Below are 19405 nucleotides of genomic sequence, written 5' to 3'. Positions count from 1 at the left end.
TCCCTTATCTCAAAAGCAGTGATCGAAAACGCCACCATGCTCAATGGTATCAAATGCTTTCGAAAACACATGGCGGCTCACTCCTTACTACCCGCATAACACCTTTTCCCCGCCGCTACTCCTCGAAAGTGCCGCCGACGAAGGGCCACCGCGATTGCTCAAGCTTGCCCTTCAGGAATTCATAGACAGTGAACGTGACGGCTTGGCCCGGGGCCACTCGCATCACACGGGGCGTGATACCCTTGTAGAAAGCGGCGGCACCCTCCTGCTTGAACATGTCCTTGGCGATGACCACGATGCGGGTCACGGCGGACTGGCCGGGCTCGGCGCGGGTCTTCTGCAGTCTCGTCTTGATGGTGTCGATGGGGGCGTTGGAGAAGGGTCCGACGGCACCGGAGATCAATCCGATGCAGGTCGTCTGGTAGGACGGAAGCTGCGAGTTGGCGTACTCGGGCTGGCTTCGCTGGAGGAAGGCCTTCAGCTCCGTGTAGGCGGTGAAGTTGGCTGCCTGGTTCGTTCCCTGGCGGAGGGCAGTCAACGAGACACCGCGGTACAGGGTGCTGAATCCTTCCTCTCGGATGACGGTGAACAGGGCGTGCGGGGCGCTGCGGTACTTGGGGGTGTCCAGAGGGTCCGACAGACTGTGGTGTTGTGCTTGCAGACGGATCTTGATCACTTCCATTGGGTTGACCACCGCCACGGCTTCCGTCACACCAGCGCAGAGACCAGCTATTGAGGGGAAAATGTCAGTCAGGACTTCTCGGGCCAACCCATTCAGTGAAGCGCTGCCGTGTCGACATACCGAGGAATGTGGCCTTGCTGGTCACGGCTCCAGTCTCTTTGTCCGCGAGCCATTGCTTGTACGTTTCGTAGGATGTGAATCGGATGGCCATCTTCGGAATGATGCCTCCCAGGACGGCTCCGAGACCCTTGTACAATCCCAACGCGGTTTCTCTCTTGACGATATCGACACCAGTGGCAACGAATCCGCGGGGTTTAACCTGGTCCAAAGTGTCAGCTGGAGTGCGATCGTTTGCGCGACTGCGCTACTCACACCAGGGGCTCTGGCCCGACGCGACAACTGCATGCGGACTTTGACGGTATCTAAATGACTGTCAGTGGACTATTCTGATTGCCCGCGGTAGGTCGAGTGTCTTACCTAGAGGATGGCACACGAGGGCCTCCATCATACCAGCACCACCACCAGCTGTCGCGAGTCAGTTATTGTGCGGCAGCGCCTGCGCCGGGAGCGGACTAGAGCTTCGTACCGATCAAATTGACAGCCGGGGAAGCCGGCTTCCTGCCATTTCCTCCTTTCGCAGACATGATGAAAAGATTGTGTGATTCAAGAGATAATCGGTCAATTGACGCTCAGGGCTACACCAGGTAGAGCGCGAGCAGTCGAAGCGATGCGATTGTATGCGCTTTCTTTGGCAATGGCAAAGACAAGGCGAGGAAACCTGGGCGGATAAAAGAAGGGAAGCAAGGAAAAGGGAAGAAAAAAAAAAGAAAGAAAAGGAGAATGGTAAGCCCTCGTTCTGGAGCGCAGGGAAATCTTTTTTTTTTTAAAATAGGGTGCAGGATTGACGGATCGGTGGTTCACAAGCAGTGCCAAATAATTTGCTGGTACGGGGAGATACGGAAGTATAGCAACTACGTTCCCTCGGCTCGACCAAGTCAAGGTACTTAAAATCGGCGATTGAGAGGAGGTCACTGGATCTGGGGTCTAGCGGACCAGTCGCGCAGAATGACTGGTTTGTCCCGGATGACAATAGTCGCAATAATAATAATAATAATAATAATAATGGGGATCGCAAAGGGGGAGGGGGGAATGGAGACTCGGCAATGAGGATCTCTACTTGCTGGGCGGACGGACAGGATGAGTTTAGCCCTGAGAAGCCGGGCGTGGAGAAGCTATGACGGGGAAGCGGAGGAAGCTTCGCTGGACGAGCGGAACTGCGGATGAGCTGCCGCCGCTGCAACAGCCGAAAATTATTCGCAACAAGGAGAAGGATGATTATAGTAAGAGAGGAATAGGAATGTCTTTGATCTATACTTGGACAGGGGAGCATACGACCTTCTTATACGCTGGTTCTCCTCATTGTCTACAAGTATCAAGGCATCAGCTACAGTACTCTGGGAGTACGTACAGTACACAATACATCATCCTTATGCTCATGTCGCCTGGGGGCCTGTCTCCTCCCCACGTTGTCGACCTCGCTCTTCCGAGGCTTCGGGTCCAAGGGCAGCTCTTGGCCTGTCAGTCTGGCAATCCCAGTGACTGACTGAATGAGTAGTACCCGGCCAATCTTCCTCCGAGCGGTGCCACTGGACCACAGCGGAACCACACATACAGGCAAGCAGAGCCCAAACCCTGAGTGCCAGTCAGTGATTCAGCCCAGCAAACTGCATTGGGCGAAGAACCAAAACCACCTTCACATGCTGGATCTTGTCGTCATCTGCGTGTCGTGAACAACATCATCCTCCCGCATTCAGAGTTTGGAAGCTTGTGACAGTGATCTTTGGGAAACTTAGTCAGAGTTTCATGGTGAACCTAACACTTAATTGTATGCACTGTAACAACTGTAGCCCACACAGCACACGGCCCTCAAAATCACAATGGAGGTAGTTCACGGGTATTCCCGGGCCAAGAAACTGGAGATTCGAGATGCTGCCGAGGTCGTTTCCAACCCTCACAGCCCCCTCAGGCTTTCCCATTCTTCCCCGGAGTTCTCTGGACCGGTCGCATTACTGTCTGCTTGGGAAGATCTCGTCCACAAAGATCTGGTGACCTGTGACCACCGGAGTTCTACCATTGCTCCGATGCACAAAAGTGCTTACCCCACGGTTCAGGTTTTATCCATGGTCTGCTGACCGTTTTTCCCTCCCGCGGCTTGCCATTCCCAGTCCAGTCTGTTCCGGCAAATTTCTTGCGAAACTGCATTTGGTAGAGAACCATAGCTCCCAGTTCCTTTTCGTAGTAGACGAAAAATTGATATCGATAATCAATCGTTACAGTACCACGGACCACGGGGTGAAAGCCGGCCGCCGGCCTGAGGCTCTGATTTAAGATCTTCACATGCTGCTGGTCGCACTGCACCGGGGTCTGTCTCACTTGGTTGTGAGGATCGTCTCTGGGGGAGGGAGAACCTCCGATGAGGGGTTCAGCTGCTTGTTCCCTGCGGTAGCTCTATTGCAGCGCTCGAGTAAGTGATGTAGGATGGTTAGGGGAGGGTCACGTGCTCCGAGGGACGGACGGTTGATTGTTGGCCCGATAGGGTACAGCAGAGTATACTGCGTCGATCTAGCTGATGCTGATACTGACTGATACTGTGGATTAGGACTGAGTGCTCCAGATAAGATTGTTGATCTAGTTCTTATCTGGCGTCTACCTCCAGAAGTATGTACTGTGCAACCGCGCACATGCATGCCCACACCCAACAGCAACTGAACAGCAACCGCGTAGCCCACCATGGCAGATCTTTCAGCCTATCGGTTTATCAGGTCGGCCCTAGATTTTGACCCCGATCGACCACCGACACAAAACTCGCCCATCATGCAGAGCGAAAATGGCACAATCTGTGTTTGTCCAACTGCTATAAGGTGAGGGGGAAACGCTTGGCAAGAACCACCTCTCTGAGTTCTACGAAACGCTTAGTGGGAATACATCATGAGCGTGGCCTCGCCAACCCCAACACCACCACCATCACCACCATGGTACCGCCGGGGCGTGGGACAAGCCCTGACAACGACCGCGCGCTTCCTCCTGCGCCAATGGCTGCTGATCGGCATCGGCGTCGTCTGCGTGCTGGCTTACTACTTCCCGAACGTCGCGAAGAACGGGGGCATCATCCGGTCCGAGTATAGCGTGCTGTACGGGGCGATGGCGCTCATCTTCCTGATCTCGGGGCTCAGCGTGCCGCGCGAGAAGCTGTTCCGGCACCTGCTGAACTGGCGGCTGCACGTGCTGGTGCAGGGGATCTCGTTTCTGTTCATCCCGGCGCTGATGCTGGCGGTCGTGCACATTATACTAGTGGGCGATCCGCACGCGCACATCGACCGCGCCGTGCTGGCCGGCTACGTCTTCCTGGCCTGCATCCCGACGACCATCGCGTCGAACGTGGTGATGACGCGCTCCGCCGGCGGCGACGACGCCGCCGCTCTCGTCGAGGTCATCATCGCCAACTTCCTGGGCCCGTTTGTGACGGCGGGCTGGACCATGACCCTGCTGCCCGCGGACCCGGCCTTCGACCCCTGGCGCGCCTCCGCCGACGGCGACCTCTCTGCCATGTACCGCGACGTCTTCAAGCAGCTCGGCCTCGCCGTGCTCCTCCCGCTGGTCGTCGGCCAGCTCGTCCGCTGGACCTGGCCCGACCGCACCGCCTGGGTCCTGCAGACCTTCAAGCTGCCCAAGCTGAGCACCGCCTGTCTGCTGCTGCTGATCTGGTTCGCATCCCCCAATCCCATCCCATCCCATCCCATCCCATCCCACATCTCACACAAGGAATAGGTCAACATTCAGCTCCTGCTTCGCAACCGGCGCCCTACAAACCCTTTCCGCCCAAACCATCATCTTCGTAACCCTGTTCAACATCGCCCTCTACATCTTCATGACAGCGGTATGTTTCATCTTCTCCCGCCCTCCCGCCTTTCTAGCCAGCCTGGCGATCCCGATCCCCGTGCCCGCCTTCCTTTCGCGGTTCATCTCAGCAGCGGAGAACCCCGGCGAGGACGACGGCGCAAAAAGGAGGAAGGTGGTGGAATTCCGGCCGTTTCGGCCCATGGACCCCAAGGAGGCCATCGCCGTGTGTTTCTGCGCCCCCGCCAAGAGTAACGCGCTGGGCATTCCGTTGCTGTATGCCATGTGGGGGTCCTTGGAGCTGTATCTCAAGGCGAAGACTTCGGTGCCGGTGTTGCTGTTTACCACGGAGCAGATCTGTGTGGCGCATTTCTTTGTGCATTGGTTTAGGAAGTGGAGGGTGAGGGTGGAGGGGGTTCAGTTGGGGGATGCGGAGGGGAGTGGGGAGGGTGAGGGGAGTAAGCGGGAGGGAGTTGGTTCTGGTTCTGTTGCCGAGGAAGTAACAGGGAAAGGAGGGACCGTGGAGAATGGGGGGTGGCGCGAGAAGGACGCTTCCACCCTTGTATAACCGGCCATGTTTCGTTTGATAGATTCGTACAATAGAATAAGAATTTACAGGAATAAGGATACAGAACGTGGGTGGGACAAGTCGATGCAGTTCCAGCATCACAGACCATGGTTCGTCATCAGATATAGCTCACTTTCACCCCCATCCCTATCGTCCCCTTGACCTTCTGCCACCCCGCGCCTGTTATCCTCCGAATGCGCTCCCGGATGTCCTGTCTGCTCAGCGCGAACAAGATCCCCAGCATGAAGAGCACCGTCCGCGCGAAGGAGAGCGGGTTCCCCGCGATGCTCTTTCTGATGAACTGCATCAGATTGCGGACCACATTCGTTAGGGCTTGTGATCGCTTGGCTCGCGTGTCGGGCTTGTCTGTCTTCTTGATGCTCTTTGAGCTCGACGGCGAGAAAGCAGTGCGGCCTGTGGAAGGAGCCCCAGTCTTCCCATTGCCCTGCTTTTCGCTGCTCTTCCCTCGGCCCTTGATGCTGCCGTTTGGATACGTCTTCTCAATCCCGTAATCCACCTCGCTGCTGCTCCGGCCATGACCCTTCGGCTGCGACTGTGCGGCAGCAGCAGTGGCAGCGGCGGCATCCTCTTCCAGTTGCCGTCGTTCAGCCTCGCGCGCTTGTCTTTCGAGCTCCGCGTCTTTCTCCCGCTGCAGCGCCGCAGCGCGCAGCTCGCCTTGCTGCTTCTCCTCCTTCAGCCCCTCTAGTGTCTGCAAGAACACGTCTTTCCTTTCCTCGTCGAGGACTTCACTCAGACTAATGAATTCCTGCGCGTAGTCCCATTCCTCGTTGCGAGGAAGCACATGCAGCGTGAACAACTCGATGATCCGTACCCGTGCGTTCAAGTCCTTCGGCGTATCTGTCCCGCCATTGGCCCGCTGCAGCGACGTCGTGGACGAGGAGTTGTCGCGCAGATGCTGCTCCGTGATGTCTAGGTTCGGTTGACCGGACGACGAAAGATAGGTTTCGAGTCGCTGTTGGTTGAGTTTCTGCGAGGGCATATGGCTGAGAAGTAGGGTGGCGCTGATGGGTTGAGCTGTGGTCAGTTGTAGGATCGGGCTGGCAACGCTGAGGATCACTCACAGATTATATACAACTTCCGCGTCAACGGAGCCCTCAAGACCCTGGTAGCCGGTCTGCACGACAGTCTCCCAGATCTGTCCCTCGCGAACCTGGGACGAAATGGCTTTCCATTCCTTTTGTCCAAATACTGCCTTGCCTTCTTCAGGCCCCAGGTCGACAATGCCGCTCAGCAGAGTGATGTAGAGATTCCATACTTTGATCCGCCACGTGGGTTGGGCGGAGGCGATGGGCGGCCCGCCGAGGGCTGAGGAGGAGTCGCCGTTGGTGAATTGGTCGTCATTGCCACTGGGAGAGGTGATGGCGGGTTCCAAGGCGGCGAGCGCTTCTTGAAGTCGTCGTGTGAGAAAAAGGTGCGATGCTTTTTTGTAGGTCTTGGAGCAGAGCTTGGAGGGCGAAAGTGGTGGTGTTGATGTTGCGGAGGAGAGGTGTTGCGACTGAGATGCCGATGGGTCGGCCATTGTAGCTACCGCCAGCGGGAATGCGACAGGCGACTTGAAAGTGGGAGAATGGAGTTGGGAATGATGAAATGAGAGGTACGATGCTTCGACGGAGGAATCTAATAATTGGTAAATCTGGTTGTCAGGCAAATGGCACTTGGGAGGAGGTTGGGGTTGGGAGAGGAGGACGGAACGCTGTACACTAACCGGCACTTCTCATACGGACCGATCGTTTGCTGCTTCCAGCTTCACCTCGGCTTGTTCCACAGTCCAGTCCGGGGTGTTGCTCTGTCACGGGATGGCTGCCTCAGGCTACCACCCCGCGACAACGGCCGTGTTTCGTGACAGCTTCATGCTTCCTGCTTCATGCATCCCTCCACTCCAAGCATCGATCGCCGTCATGTATAATGGAGCACACAGATTAAACCAGTGACTATTGCGTCCGAGACATCAGCCACAACAATATAACATTGCCAAATCATAGGGATTTCAAATGAGCATTCAAGATCATCTTCGTTCCTTCCTTCCCACCCCGGATGCCGCCTCTTAAACAAGATATCGGCCTCTGTTCCTGCCCACACCGAAGTCTGGGGGTGGCGTATGTCAACCTCGATCACTCTAGACCACAATCATTCTCATTCTCCGAAGGCAGTCTACTATCATTATTACTATTATTACCATCCCTCAACGCTCCACTACGCTTCATAGATAGAAAGCATGGATATCACCGCTCAGAACTTCGGGCTCTCTCTCCCTATGCTCCTAGATGAGTTGTCAACCTGCTGTTTTGTAGCTCTGGACTTCGAATTCTCAGGAATAGCGAAATCTGGCGATAGAGGCACGAGCCGGAGGAGCACGCTTCAGGAGCGGTACGAAGAGGTCAAGACATCTGCCGACCACTTCCAGATCCTGCAGGTCGGCTTGACCATCTGTCATGAAGACCCGAAGGAAGGTTGGAGTCCTCAATTGAATTGCTTCCTGATCAAAGGTGCTAATCGGGATGGGAAGGAATCTACACTCTGCGGCCATATAACCTGTACTTGAGCCCAATCATTGACGACAGGCTCGGAGTTGAAAGGCACTGGTCATTTCAAAGCAGCGGTATGCTTGCCGCAAAGCCTGCTGCCTCCGGCTACTAACCTGTTCTTTCATTTTAGCTGTTGCGTTTCTCTTGACCCACAGATTTAGTATGGACTCGCTCTTCAGAAATGGCGTGGGTTATCTATCTAGAGACGAGGAGATCAAGGCCGTTGCCAGAGTCAGTGAAAGGTTCAACCGCTCGGAAACGACGACCGCAATAGGGGTGGATGAAACCGAGTCTGAATCAATTGCCTTCCTTCAACAGGTGCGACGTCTTGTGGATGGGTGGCTTGCGCTTGGTACAGTATGAAGCCTCTTCATTTCGTGAAGCTCGTCTGATTTCCGGCAGGCCCGTGGCAGCTACCTCAACATCCCACCAGCGAGTCGTCCCGGTGCAGTCGAAAGGCCTGGTCTCATGCCGGTGGAGCTTAACAGATTTCAAAAGAGACTCATATATCAACTTGTAGAGGTTGAGTACCCGTTCCTGAAAGCTATCGGACGGTCGGGTGGGTTCCTACAAATCATTGACCGCGACGAGAAGCTGGAAAAAGCTGCTCTTGCCCAGAAACTCGGGTCTACGCAGAAGAGACTCTGGGAACAGACGGGCTTCAGATGGGTCGCCGAGGCTCTGGCTGGTGGTGATCTCACACATCTCCCGCAGGACTACTTCAGCAACCGCTGGGCAGGCTTGCATGGGCCAAGGCCGCAGCTGAATTCAGATCAAATCAAGCGACGCCTGCAAGCCACTCGACCAGTGGTCGTGGGCCACAATCTTTTCACCGACCTGATATACTTCTGCCGATGCTTCTTTGGGCCTCTGCCGGACCGTGTCGAGGAGTTCCAATCGATGGCCCATGAGATGTTTCCTGTTCTGATGGATACAAAATATATGGCTACCCATGATTGCGGCTCCATCAACCCTACGTCTTCCTTGCAAGATCTTCACAACAAGCTGGCTCCCGTCCCTTACCCGAAGACCAGTAAGTGGCCTTCATCCGGCCCGCCACCTATATGAGACTAACATACCTGCTTCCGCTAGAGCTTGCTTCTCAGCATACAAAATACGAACCTCGTGGCATCAACCATGAGGCAGGCTATGACAGTTTGCTCACCGCCGAAGTCTTCATCAAACTCTCTGCACAGCTTCGGGACCGGGGCGCAGACGAGGAACCTCCACCATCAGTCCACGAGCTGATTCGGCAGGGTCAGCCAATTTCACAGATACAGACGCCAGACAGGGGCGCATACAAAACCGAGTTTAGGCAGGGTCAGAGGCTGAGCCTGCCTATCCAACAGAATCGTGAGAGGGGCAAGAACACAAAGGCGACAGGATCAGCCCCAAAGCCTGGTCAGCCTGCGTCGGCTGAATCGCATACGCAGCTCGTTGAGCATACGACCAATACTTACATGAAACTCCGCGCGGACGAGGCTGAGGCCAGCAAGGGCGCGGCTCACAGTGTCAGCGCGGGTCCTCCAGAAGCGTCCCAGATGGTGCTGGGACCCAGTGATTCCACAGTAATCCAAGATAGAGTAAACCGTGGACAGCTGATCCCTCGTCTAGACGCCAAATTCTGGAGCACATACGGAAACAAGTTGCGTGTCTTTGGTACGCAAGAGAGGGTGTGCCAGTTTGGTTGAAGCGGATCGAGAATGCCAATAATAGCAACTCCATAGACTCTGACATATAGCAATGCAGCGATGAGCTTATGATTTACAATTACAGATTACTACTAGCCCCGAGTACCACAATTGCCCAGCAGAACTGACCGAGTAATGGTTGGGGAATGTATGCAGCGTCTATCTAACAGTACACCTTGGTTCAAGAAGGTACCGCTAGCGAAAAATGGCCGCAAAGTACTCACTCTGAGCACCGGAAAAATGATCGACTGGTCGTGGGAAAGACTAGAACAGTGACGATAAGGAAATGGTGCCGTGAGAAGAAAAGAAGAAGAAAAAGAAGGAGAGCAGATTTGGCGGGGCGGGTTAAGTAGCACTGGGTCACGTGTTGTGCTAGCCTTGGGACGGGACCAGAATTGTTCCGACTGGAGTCTCGCCGGCAGAGAGAGAGACGGAGAGAGGCAGGTGACCGCCGCGCCGCCAACTTTTCTCGTCCAGTATCGGCGTCCGGGAGGGACTATATTGACAATCACCCCCCAACATTTCACATAGCCCTTTGGAAAGATGTCTTCCGGGTCCAATGGTGCTAGGCGCATAGCGTCGCTTTTGCGTGAGTTAAATCCAATTTTCGGGTCTTCCCCCGATTCTGCAATCGAACGACGGGCAGCTAAACTGTTGTCCATCTCTCCCAAACCACAGGGCCTTCCGCCTCCGATTCCAGAGTGTGCAGAAGCTGTCAAGAGACAATTGTTCGCCGCCAATATGCCTCTGCGGCGACGACGCAAGGCACCCCCGAGACCACGACCGCGCCGCCCAGCTCGGCCTTCCCCGTCGTGAAGCCCACCCACACCATCAAAGCCGGCGTCCTGCTGTCCCGGCAGCCCCAGATCACCCGCGACCTGAACGATTTCGAGAAGGCGTACTTCTTCTACCAGCGCCGTCTGAACGAGCGGCTGACGCTCCCCTTCACCAAGTACTTCTACTTCAAGCGCGGTACGCCCGCCGACGAGGACTGGAAGCGCAAGATCCGCGAGCGCCAGACCGCCGCCCGCGACATCGGCAAGTACAACGCCTACTCGAAGGACGCATGGAATGACGAGCTGCTCGTCGGCGCTGTCGAGTCCGACCCGGCCCACCAGGTGGAGATGCTCGTCCAGGACGCCGAGGCCACCGTCAATGCCACCTCCCAGGACACCAGCAAGAAGGAGGAGGTCCCCCGGCCGTTCCCCCGGTGGACGGAGGCGGACGAGAAGGGCGACGACAAGAGTTTGAACCGGGCTCTGCAGCGGACGCTGTATCTGCTCGTGCAGTCGAAGGAGGGATACTGGAAGTTGCCCAGCTCCGCGGTGGAACCGGAGGAGACTATGAAGCAGGTACGTTTTTTTCTTTCTCCAGAAGTCCACGGCATCGGTGGCTGTGGGATTGCGACGGTTCCTAACTTATCGTTCAATGCAGGCTGCCCAACGTACCCTCGCCCAGGCGGCGGGTGTCAACATGAACACCTGGTTCGTGGGCTACCACCCTGTCGGCCACTACGTGTACAACTTCCGCAAACCCTCCTCGGAGCTCAAGGGCGAGAAGACCTTCTTCATGAAGGCGCGCATCTTCACCGGCCAGGCCGACTTGGCTGGGAATGCCGATAACCTGACCGACTTCAAGTGGTTGGCCAAGGACGAGATCGCCAAGTACGTCCGGCCACAGTACTATGCCAGCATCAAGAACATGCTGGCTGAGCGGTAAAAGGGTCCCTTCCTGAGGATGTTTTTGCTTCGTTGGCACTGTACTGTTAGGATAGAATTTTCGTGAAGGGGGTTGCGGAGTGTGTGTTGCAGTTAGACCCGGGAATATTTGCATATATCCTTCTGTATGTGTGTGTCTGTGTGTCATGTATAACTAGCTATTTTCACTATCAATGTTCTTATTCCTGTTTACTGTTGGATATCATGTGCAAAGAACCTTCTGTTGCCTCTTCCTTTCCCTGCCAATTGCACCCCTGAACGCCATGCCAGTCACGAATGGGATCTTTACCCGGTAATCCCCCAAATGATAAGGATAAATCAAAACACCCACAACATCAACCCGAATACCAAACAAAGCCCCAAGGGCAACGTACCCATGATTACTTCAAATTAAACTTCTGCCCCTGCACCACCGGCTGGCCCTTCGCAACCCCCTTAGCCAAACTCTTCCCACACATAGGACAAGCTAGAACACCCATCAGTATGCTGCTTGCTTGCATAACAAAACACGGCACAAAACCTCTTACGAACCACCCAGAGAGAAACAAAAGGGAAAAGGGATAGGGATACAAACAATTCTTCTGATACGCGCACCGCTGGCAGTACTTCCGACCCTGCTCGGTCTTGGTCTTGCACATCTCGCACGAGGACGAGTACGCCGCGTAGGGGTTCTTGGCTTTGGAGCTGAGGAGTTTGCTCTGCCCGCTCTTGTGTCAGTATCATTCTAAGGGAGAGGGGGGCGACGGTGCGGTGGCTTTACCTTCCCGATCCCCGTGGTCCCTAACGTGGGTTTCGACTTGTCAGCACTGTTCCTGCCGGTACTGCCGCTGCCGCTGCCGCTGCCGAGGGAGGTCGAGGGCGAGCCGTAGTACATCTCGCTCTTGCGCTTTACGCCCGGGGTGGCTAGTTCCGTTTGTTTGAGTTTCTTCTGGCATTTGGCGCAGACCATTTTGATGAGTTTTTTGGGGGGGTTGGAGGTTTGGGGTGAATAGGTTGGTTTGTTGGTTAATTTATTTGGGTTAATTTATTTGGGTTAGAATGTAGAGCTGACTGGGAGATCTATGATGGATGGATAGCTGAGGTGATGCTTGTTTGCTTGCTGGATGGATGATGGATGGATGGAGAGAGAGATGTGGCGCGGCGCCGGATGGCGATGACGCCACTTGGCGGTGTGGCGCAGTCCTTGGTGTGCTGCCCTTTTTTCATTAAAATTATATAGAGTATAGAAAAGTATAGAAGTCATATCTTAGACTTTTATTTCCTTCACTGAGAATATCTGTTCTCTCTTATCTTTCTTTCCTCTCTTTTCTTTTCTTTTTATTCTCTTTTTCAGTCTTGAAAAAAGAAATCAATTCATGACAGTCCCAGCAGATAGATCAGCGTACTGTCATAATAATCAGTAATTAAGATAGTCGTTCTATAGAGGAACCGAATAGGTAACTGTACTACAGAATAATCGCTGTAGGTTTAGAAGGATAGAAGAACAGTCAACTACCACACCAACTGTTATGAATTTGTCTCTCAATAATTGCTCCATATATGAGGGCCTGACCTGCGGGTTCCTCCCGCGGCCAACTTGGAAGGCACTGCGACGCGCCTTTAGCGGACCCAGCAGGGCCTGTACTTGCACCTTTAAGCACCTTTTAAGCAAGCACCTTCTTTAACATTGTTCCTTAACAAACGCAGCTTGGGGGATTTTTAGCATCCGCCCTACCAGATCCCCTCCGCCCGGCAAAGCGCCCGGCAAGCGGAGTCATGTGACTATTTCTTAGGCTTAATTCTGCAAAAGGTTTCAGCCAATCAGCGTTCGTCATCCTTGCTCACTCAAGAGTTGCAAAGCTAGCGCTTTGCAAACTACCTCAGCTTAGAGCCACTCCTTGTGTCAAGTGGAACTGAAAGTCCAATTGTTTTCAAGCATTATAGTGACTTGTCTTTGCTTCTTATATACAGATCATAGATCAGTTTACGGAGGTAGGCACCAAAGGTCATCGAGGGCACTAACTATATATCTGTATCTCAGATACTGCAGTCATGTACGCATGTAGATATGGTTATACATGCATATTTCTGCCTTAAGTAATGTCTATGGAAGAAAATGATTTGTTGTGCAGTAAGCTAATGCGAAGCCTTCTATGCCTCCGCAGGCTTTCTGGGCCCCCGACGAATCGACCGAGGGGGATTGAGCTTGAGCCTCCTCTCATGAATAGAAGATCCTGGATTCAATCGGATATGAGGCCTATGAATCGCTGAGTTGATTTTGTCGACGGACCTGATGCTGTCACGGATCTCTCTTACAATGCCCATATTCACGGAAGCCACTCGAAAGTCTGCAGAGGTATCTGCTTGAACAACCTGTTGTCGTTTGATCTATAGTCGTACATATCTTGACACTTGGAAACCCCACTGGGGACCTGTGTGCGCCTGGTTGTCTGAACGTCGCACTATACGAAGGTTTAAATCGAGTACTAGTACCTGATTAGTGACTTTATCAGTTCTTATTGATCATAGTTACATCGCACTTGAAATAGCATGTCATCTGTATCAAAATACTGAGAGAAAATAGGTTTGAATCAAGCGTATCCGAAAGCCTTTGGGCCTGTAGAAGAGGTTTAAGTTGTCAGCACGCCAGTGATGGATATAGTTGTTGTCGAGATCAGCGAGGTAATATCAAATAGCCCAACCTCAGACGCTTTAATTGCCCATTAACCCTTATAGAAAATGTCCTTTCCAGCTTTCCCAGATCCGCCATCTTGCAGGGGTTTTCGATGTTGCTCTAGTGTAGTCATAAATTCACCGATTGCCTCGTTCAGCCGTTCGTTAAGAAAAGGATGGCATCTAAAGTTTACTGGGCGAGTTGATTTGCTGCGCGGAGCTGTTCCACTTGTAGGAGCACCTTATGGACAACCAAGAGCTTTGCGATGAGGGCTTGATAGTCATTAGAAGACCCTTGAGTCTCAGAAAGTGTCTGATAGAGCTTCTATGCAAGGCTGGCACCAGCCAAGAAATGACCCACGCCGAATCCAAATGACATGATAGGCGTGACTGTGACTGTGGGGGTGGAGTCCTGGTATAAAGGAAGATGCAAGTGACGATGCATTTGACGTAGGGGTTGAGGGACTTGTCAAATAGCACTAGTAAGCTGTCTACTGACATAGCCACCATATCCTTACCCGTATTGTTATATATCCATGTTTCTGTCTCCCTCATTGGCCTTGCGTCAGGTTTCTATGCACGCGCATGTCAGATGGCCTGTGGCCTGTGGCCTGTGGCTTTTGCGGGGCTTGTTGGGACTGGCTCACACAATTCAAACGACTAGTTCCTTATCTTTCTTTCTTTCGTTCCAATATCTCTAGATCTCCTCTACTGTATGACTTCTTCTTTACAGTATATCTATAGTATCTCTATCTCCAAAACCTCTATAGTCTATATAGTCTCTAAAGCCTCTGTACTCCGTAGTATGTGTACTCCGTAGTACAGGAAAAACAATCCTATTGTGTGTTGTACTGTATATTAGGCGCAGGACTTAAGCTTTTAGTACACATTGGCTTGTGCATTAGGGCTGTGACTTAGTGCCGTCAAATCTCCGTTATAAAGAACATTCAATCTGGACCAATTTAACAAACTACACAGTAGACCCAAGATTTCAGGGACTGTGGAATTCAAGGGTCAATCGTCCCTTAGCCCTGCAGGGTTTCCTTTAGTTATAAAATAACATTTGTCCTATTTTATTCCGAAAGTGCACACTAGCTAATTACGGCATATACCGCATTGGGTTCGAAATTCCTCTCAATTCTTCTGCCTTCGGAAGTTCGCCGTTCAGAATCGCAAGCTCGAGAGCCGGCTGATCCGAATCATTCAACGCTTGAACACGGGCCCCTCGTGCCTGCAGTAACTGGGCTAGTTCTGCGTTGTGAGACTTGATTGCATTCGCCAATTCCAGATCCCCTCCGCCCCGGCGAATATCCGCCCCGAGGTCCAGAATAAAAGCTGTCATGGCCACCATTTCGGCCATGGCCTCAGTATCTACCTGTGCTTTCGAGGCTGGCGACCGTCGACACCGCCTCGCCAGAGCAGCATAGTGAAATGTGCCATCATTGACTTTCCACCAAAAGCCATGCATACGTACAGCCGCTTCTAATAACGGCCCTTCTTGGCGGTCATTGAGAAGGTTGAGATTCCCACCAGCCTCTTCGACAAGAAGCTTGACCATGGCAACATTTCTTCTGCTTACAGCATCAGCCAGGGGAATAACCCGCGCCTTGCGGCCGAGAAAATTTGGGTCCGCCCCGGCCGCTAACAACATCCGTGCAATATGCTCGGTTCCTGACTGAGTAAAGGTTTTTCGTAGTCCATCTTGAAGCACGGCCGCTTTCAGGCTCGGATCGATTACCTCATGGTTTTCTCCATAGTGCAGGAGGAGCTGGACAAATCTCGGTTCGTTTCTTGTTCCTGCTGTATCTCTTACCACTGCCCAGCCCATAGCGGAAAGTTGAGTATCATTGCATTGCCATGGGTTCGCCCCTCGTTGTAGTAATGACTCGGCTATATGAACATGCTGATTGCGGACGGCGGCGCAGAGCCGGGTGCTACCGGATCTATCGTCGATGTCTGGTGAGACGCCTTAGGAGAGGGAAAAGTCGACGACCTCGCCATGGCCCGCTTCGGCGGCAAGAAAGATCGGCTGGCAGCGATTTTCTTCTTCCTCAGAGGAGTCGTCTTCCTCGGAGTCCGTTGGCCCCTGGGATGAGATGTCTTTGATCACGGGCGGACTGGGGAGAGACGCCCCTGCAGCCAATAGTTGATGAATGGTCTGCAGACGGCCATTTCAGTCGGCGAGTGGGACCTCGGAGGAGAGGTCTTTTCTAATATGGTTGAGTTCCCGGGTAGTCGATCAAGGTTTATTGAGTCTGCCATATCATCATGAAGAAATATGACTTTGATGGTATTGACATCGACTAGGAGTATCCAGCCGCCTCAGATTGCGGTAAGTGCTAGGCGGCGTGTGGTTAGGAGCCCCTTTTGTGGTACATAAATGCTGAGAATACATGCAGGGGGGAAATCAGCTGATACTGCTAACTTCGTGACCTTCTTGAAGGAATTTAGAGGCGTGTGGCTCTACATATGGCATCACGGCTACGCCGCCTTCATCCTATTGTGAGTGAGCGATTGTTGATTCATATACTTCTGTCCAGGATCAGGACTAATATTCTGCCGGTAGGGTATCTTCGAGGGTTCGATATTGTGTCTATGGCTGAGTACGTCGATCACTTCAGCTTCATGGCCTACGACATCCATGGAACATGGGACGCCGACAGCAATTATACATCTGCTGTTGTTAATCCCCACACCAACCTTACAGGTAGATGATACTGATCCTCCCACATAACCACTGGTGACTAATGATTTTCATGAATGCAGAAATCGCAGAAGGTCTCGATTTGCTTTGAAGAAACAGCATTGACCCCAGTAAGGTTCTTCTGGGCCTAGGCTTTCATGGGCGCTCCTTTACTCTGGCGGACGAAAGTTGTACTGTCCCAGGATGCCCTTTCGACACTTCCGCCTACGGAAACGGAGGAGGAGCTCCTGGTCCCTGCACCGACACGGTTGGGATTCTCACCGACTATGAAATCAACCAAGTCATACAAGATTATTCGCCTAATCTGGTCTACGAGGAGGAAGCTGCGGTGAACTGGATGACTTGGGAAGGCAACCAATGGTATGTGACTCGCTCTCTCTCTCGACGTACTATTTCTAATACTTTGACAGGGTCTCTTTTGACAACTCGAAGACCCTAAAACAAAGAGCCGATTTTGCGAATGCGAGGTGCCTGGGTAGTCTTTTCTCCTGGGCGCTGGATGAAGGCGGCCCAGGTACACTTGAGAAACCTAGTAGTTGAACACCTCATCAACCTCCTTTGATGGGGCCAGTGTCGATGGTGGCAGTGACGGTACTGGAAACTTCTATGTCGGCCAAGAGATCTATGATTCCGGTCATAATCGTGTGACGAGAGACGCACCAGCAAACCTAATTTTCCCTCCAAGCACACTGAGAAATCCTACTACTCTATATCCTGAACCATTTATCACCATAATTGAAGTGGCATGGCCTACAACAGTTACAGTTACTGTTTCAGATACAGTTACAGTGACTCAGTCAGTGACTAGAACAGTTCAGACCACTACAATTACACTTGATCCAATCATCACAGGATTCATCCCCTGGTGGAATTGGAACATAACTGGGACAAACATTCCAAATCCAACCACAACGCTTTTTCCTAGCATCGGAATTGGACCTGTGATTATTCACGATGACCCCAATCCAATGACGAAAGGAACCGTTTCCCACACGGTAATAGGGAATCGCACGATCTTTATCCCTCCATGGCCTTGGTCGACTACTTCACTCCCTACCACTATCCCTACTGGACCTGTGGTTCATTTTACGCGGGGTTCACCTCCAGGTCCAACTTGCACAGCGGGATGTGGTAGTCTGTGCACGAGTTATTGCGACAAGCCATGCATGGATGACTGTGACGATCAGACGGGGGATGGAGATTCAAGTGGTTCTGATGACCCCACAGACCCAGATCCACCGAGCCATGAGAAGTGTGCAGGTCCTGATTGCAAGGATGGGGAGTGCACCGGTCCCCTCTGCATTAGTCTCGGCTGTACAGGCAGCGATTGTGATGCAGGGAGCAGCGTATGCCCATCTAACCAGCTTCTGTAAGGTAGCGAAAAGCTACATTAGAGGCAGCCTTCTCTACGGGTAAGCAAGAACCCTAAGACATGGTTTAAACGTTCCCCTCTTGAGTATTTGGAAACTAACAGCGAGTTTCTTTAGTAATGGGACCAGCGATGGAACTGGCGAGTGCTATACTGATGGTAAGCATGCCGGGTTCGGCTGCGGCGTCTTCATCAAAGGCAGCGGCTGCAAGATCAAGGGTACCATCATGCAGGCGTACGTTTTGATCCAGTACTCGATTCCCCTAACTTACATGGCAGAGGAATCTAACCCGCGTTTTAGTGCCTATGATCATCTCATGGAAGCGGACTTAGGAGGGTGCAAGATCTGTGGCTCGGTGACGTTCTCCAATGGATGCGAGCTGGTCGTCGATTATGTTCATGGTTGCGAAACGGAAAACAACGGGCCTGCGCAGCTCATTAACAACCCGTTTCCGAGCATTGAGGGATATTTCTCGAGCTCTGCTAAGCTGTCCCCATCACCTTCGTCCTCGTCCTGGATTTCAGACTCCATGGGCCAACATGGCTCCTTCCTCTCCAAGATTTCTTCTGTCCGACCATCTCCGACCGCCTATGTGATCTCTCCGGCCGGAAATACCTACACGATTGATGCCAGTCACAGTGCCTCCGCTCCTGCTGTCTCTCCACTCCATAGTTCTTCATCTTCGGGGCGGGGTTCCTCCGTTCGTGCTCTACACCCGCCGGCGGCCTCCAATTACCGCTCCTCAGTGGCCGCTGTTTCTGCTGTTTCTGCTGTTACTGCTCAATCTGAGACACGGAAACCTCATGGAGTCGAACCTTACAGTTCCACACACACCATCCACCCCACCTCAACCACTGCGTCGATCCCTTCACCCACAGCGTCGTCGACACCTTTGTCCTTCGCCAATCCCTCCGCCCATAACTCGACTATCCCTCGGAAAGGATCGACATCAAGCAGAAGCTTAAGATTCCCTGGGCGATCAAAGGTTAGATCTGCGCGGATCTGAATATGTTGTAGAATGGGGAAGAAGCTGGACTGCCAAACTCAATGTATATAGTGTATTAGTAATTGTGTTGTAACTACTATTTCCACAGGCCCTACCCTACTAAGGCAAACATACCGAAACACAAACGCCCTGTCGAACAGAAGAACGTTTTCCTTCAAGTCTGAGATGGGCACGGTTTATGTTCAGAATAGAAGAGAAATCCAAGAAAACCTGACGGCCCTCGTTTTGGTGATGTCGTCAAAATCCCTGGGTTTGTACAGTACCAGTACTACTGATTTAGCACGGTTTAGAGAGCCTGTTCTAGTCACGTGGGTTGGCGCAGGATGGCTGACAGCAACCAGAGTTCTCAGGTGCGTGCGCCGTGAGCAATCGGTGGATGTCCGTGCTGCCTTCATAGGTAAGCAAACCAGTTCACTTAATTTATCCACTACGTAGCAAGTGACAAGTCATAGTTCGAAGAATATTCCAGGTCATCGTGCCTTAGCCTCCAAGCAAGCCAATAATCACCAATACTCCAAAGATTCACATGAAAATAAAAAAAAAAAAATCCTCGGATTCGCCTGCATGTTGC

At 52.6% G+C, this 19405-nt stretch overlaps 7 protein-coding genes across 7 annotated transcripts; 3 read left to right on the top strand and 4 right to left on the bottom strand.

Moving 5' to 3' along the window:
• Positions 1-102: 102 nt before the first annotated feature.
• Positions 103-918, bottom strand: BO82DRAFT_350673 (putative succinate:fumarate antiporter (Acr1)). The gene is made up of 2 exons (XM_025634217.1): positions 803-918; positions 103-729 (listed from the first exon to the last, which is right to left on the bottom strand). The coding sequence occupies exons 1-2, from the start codon at positions 891-893 to the stop codon at positions 116-118; spliced, it is 705 nt and encodes a 234-aa protein (XP_025496088.1). The 5' UTR covers positions 894-918; the 3' UTR covers positions 103-115.
• A 2752-nt stretch (positions 919-3670) lies between these two features.
• On the top strand, positions 3671-5147 carry BO82DRAFT_371303 (uncharacterized protein; the record flags this gene model as incomplete). The annotated part of the gene is made up of 2 exons (XM_025637265.1): positions 3671-4446; positions 4511-5147. The coding sequence occupies 2 exons, from the start codon at positions 3671-3673 to the stop codon at positions 5145-5147; spliced, it is 1413 nt and encodes a 470-aa protein (XP_025496087.1).
• pex26 lies at positions 5139-6826 on the bottom strand. The gene is made up of 2 exons (XM_025632931.1): positions 6230-6826; positions 5139-6169 (listed from the first exon to the last, which is right to left on the bottom strand). The coding sequence occupies exons 1-2, from the start codon at positions 6685-6687 to the stop codon at positions 5266-5268; spliced, it is 1362 nt and encodes a 453-aa protein (XP_025496086.1). The 5' UTR covers positions 6688-6826; the 3' UTR covers positions 5139-5265.
• A 228-nt stretch (positions 6827-7054) lies between these two features.
• Positions 7055-11472, top strand: BO82DRAFT_326737 (CAF1 family ribonuclease). The gene is made up of 8 exons (XM_025632930.1): positions 7055-7618; positions 7675-7767; positions 7824-8050; positions 8096-8726; positions 8786-8950; positions 9077-9352; positions 10063-10736; positions 10819-11472. The coding sequence occupies exons 1-8, from the start codon at positions 7384-7386 to the stop codon at positions 11101-11103; spliced, it is 2586 nt and encodes an 861-aa protein (XP_025496085.1). The 5' UTR covers positions 7055-7383; the 3' UTR covers positions 11104-11472.
• Positions 11223-12082, bottom strand: BO82DRAFT_350666 (cysteine-rich PDZ-binding protein). Its single transcript, XM_025634216.1, has 3 exons — positions 11863-12082; positions 11677-11800; positions 11223-11568 (listed from the first exon to the last, which is right to left on the bottom strand). Exons 1-3 carry the CDS (start codon positions 12049-12051, stop codon positions 11483-11485), a joined length of 399 nt encoding a protein of 132 aa, XP_025496084.1. The 5' UTR covers positions 12052-12082; the 3' UTR covers positions 11223-11482.
• Positions 12083-14745: 2663 nt separating this feature from the next.
• BO82DRAFT_398204 (uncharacterized protein) lies at positions 14746-15582 on the bottom strand (the record flags this gene model as incomplete). The annotated part of the gene is made up of 2 exons (XM_025639014.1): positions 14746-14785; positions 14867-15582. The coding sequence occupies 2 exons, from the start codon at positions 15580-15582 to the stop codon at positions 14746-14748; spliced, it is 756 nt and encodes a 251-aa protein (XP_025496083.1).
• Positions 15583-15753: 171 nt separating this feature from the next.
• On the top strand, positions 15754-18980 carry BO82DRAFT_428864 (uncharacterized protein; the record flags this gene model as incomplete). Its single annotated transcript, XM_025640480.1, has 10 exons — positions 15754-15828; positions 16062-16086; positions 16206-16256; positions 16321-16461; positions 16521-16532; positions 16590-16818; positions 16869-16972; positions 17837-17870; positions 17946-18062; positions 18129-18980. The coding sequence occupies 10 exons, from the start codon at positions 15754-15756 to the stop codon at positions 18832-18834; spliced, it is 1494 nt and encodes a 497-aa protein (XP_025496082.1). The 3' UTR covers positions 18835-18980.
• Between the last annotated feature and the right edge of the window lie 425 nt (positions 18981-19405).

The sequence above is a fragment of the Aspergillus uvarum genome, assembly GCF_003184745.1.
Source record: "Aspergillus uvarum CBS 121591 unplaced genomic scaffold BO82scaffold_5, whole genome shotgun sequence".
Taxonomy (NCBI): domain Eukaryota; kingdom Fungi; phylum Ascomycota; class Eurotiomycetes; order Eurotiales; family Aspergillaceae; genus Aspergillus; species Aspergillus uvarum.
Note: the sequence above shows the minus strand (reverse complement) of the source record. Positions and strands in the feature narration are given on the sequence as shown.

Excerpts from the sequence above, each read along its gene's own strand:
- BO82DRAFT_326737 (XM_025632930.1), top strand. The coding sequence starts at position 7,384 with ATGGATATCACCGCTCAGAACTTCGGGCTCTCTCTCCCTATGCTCCTA. Across the intron at positions 8,727-8,785 it reads CGTCCCTTACCCGAAGACCA|AGCTTGCTTCTCAGCATACA; the intron begins GTAAGTGGCCTT and ends TGCTTCCGCTAG. Across the intron at positions 9,353-10,062 it reads AAACAAGTTGCGTGTCTTTG|GGCCTTCCGCCTCCGATTCC; the intron begins GTACGCAAGAGA and ends CCCAAACCACAG.
- BO82DRAFT_350673 (XM_025634217.1), bottom strand. The coding sequence starts at position 893 with ATGGCCATCCGATTCACATCCTACGAAACGTACAAGCAATGGCTCGCG. Across the intron at positions 730-802 it reads CAGCAAGGCCACATTCCTCG|CTGGTCTCTGCGCTGGTGTG; the intron begins GTATGTCGACAC and ends TCCCCTCAATAG.
- pex26 (XM_025632931.1), bottom strand. The coding sequence starts at position 6,687 with ATGGCCGACCCATCGGCATCTCAGTCGCAACACCTCTCCTCCGCAACA. Across the intron at positions 6,170-6,229 it reads GCGGAAGTTGTATATAATCT|CGCCACCCTACTTCTCAGCC; the intron begins GTGAGTGATCCT and ends TCAACCCATCAG.
- BO82DRAFT_350666 (XM_025634216.1), bottom strand. The coding sequence starts at position 12,051 with ATGGTCTGCGCCAAATGCCAGAAGAAACTCAAACAAACGGAACTAGCC. Across the intron at positions 11,801-11,862 it reads GGACCACGGGGATCGGGAAG|AGCAAACTCCTCAGCTCCAA; the intron begins GTAAAGCCACCG and ends AAGAGCGGGCAG. Across the intron at positions 11,569-11,676 it reads GTGCGCGTATCAGAAGAATT|CTTGTCCTATGTGTGGGAAG; the intron begins GTTTGTATCCCT and ends TGGGTGTTCTAG.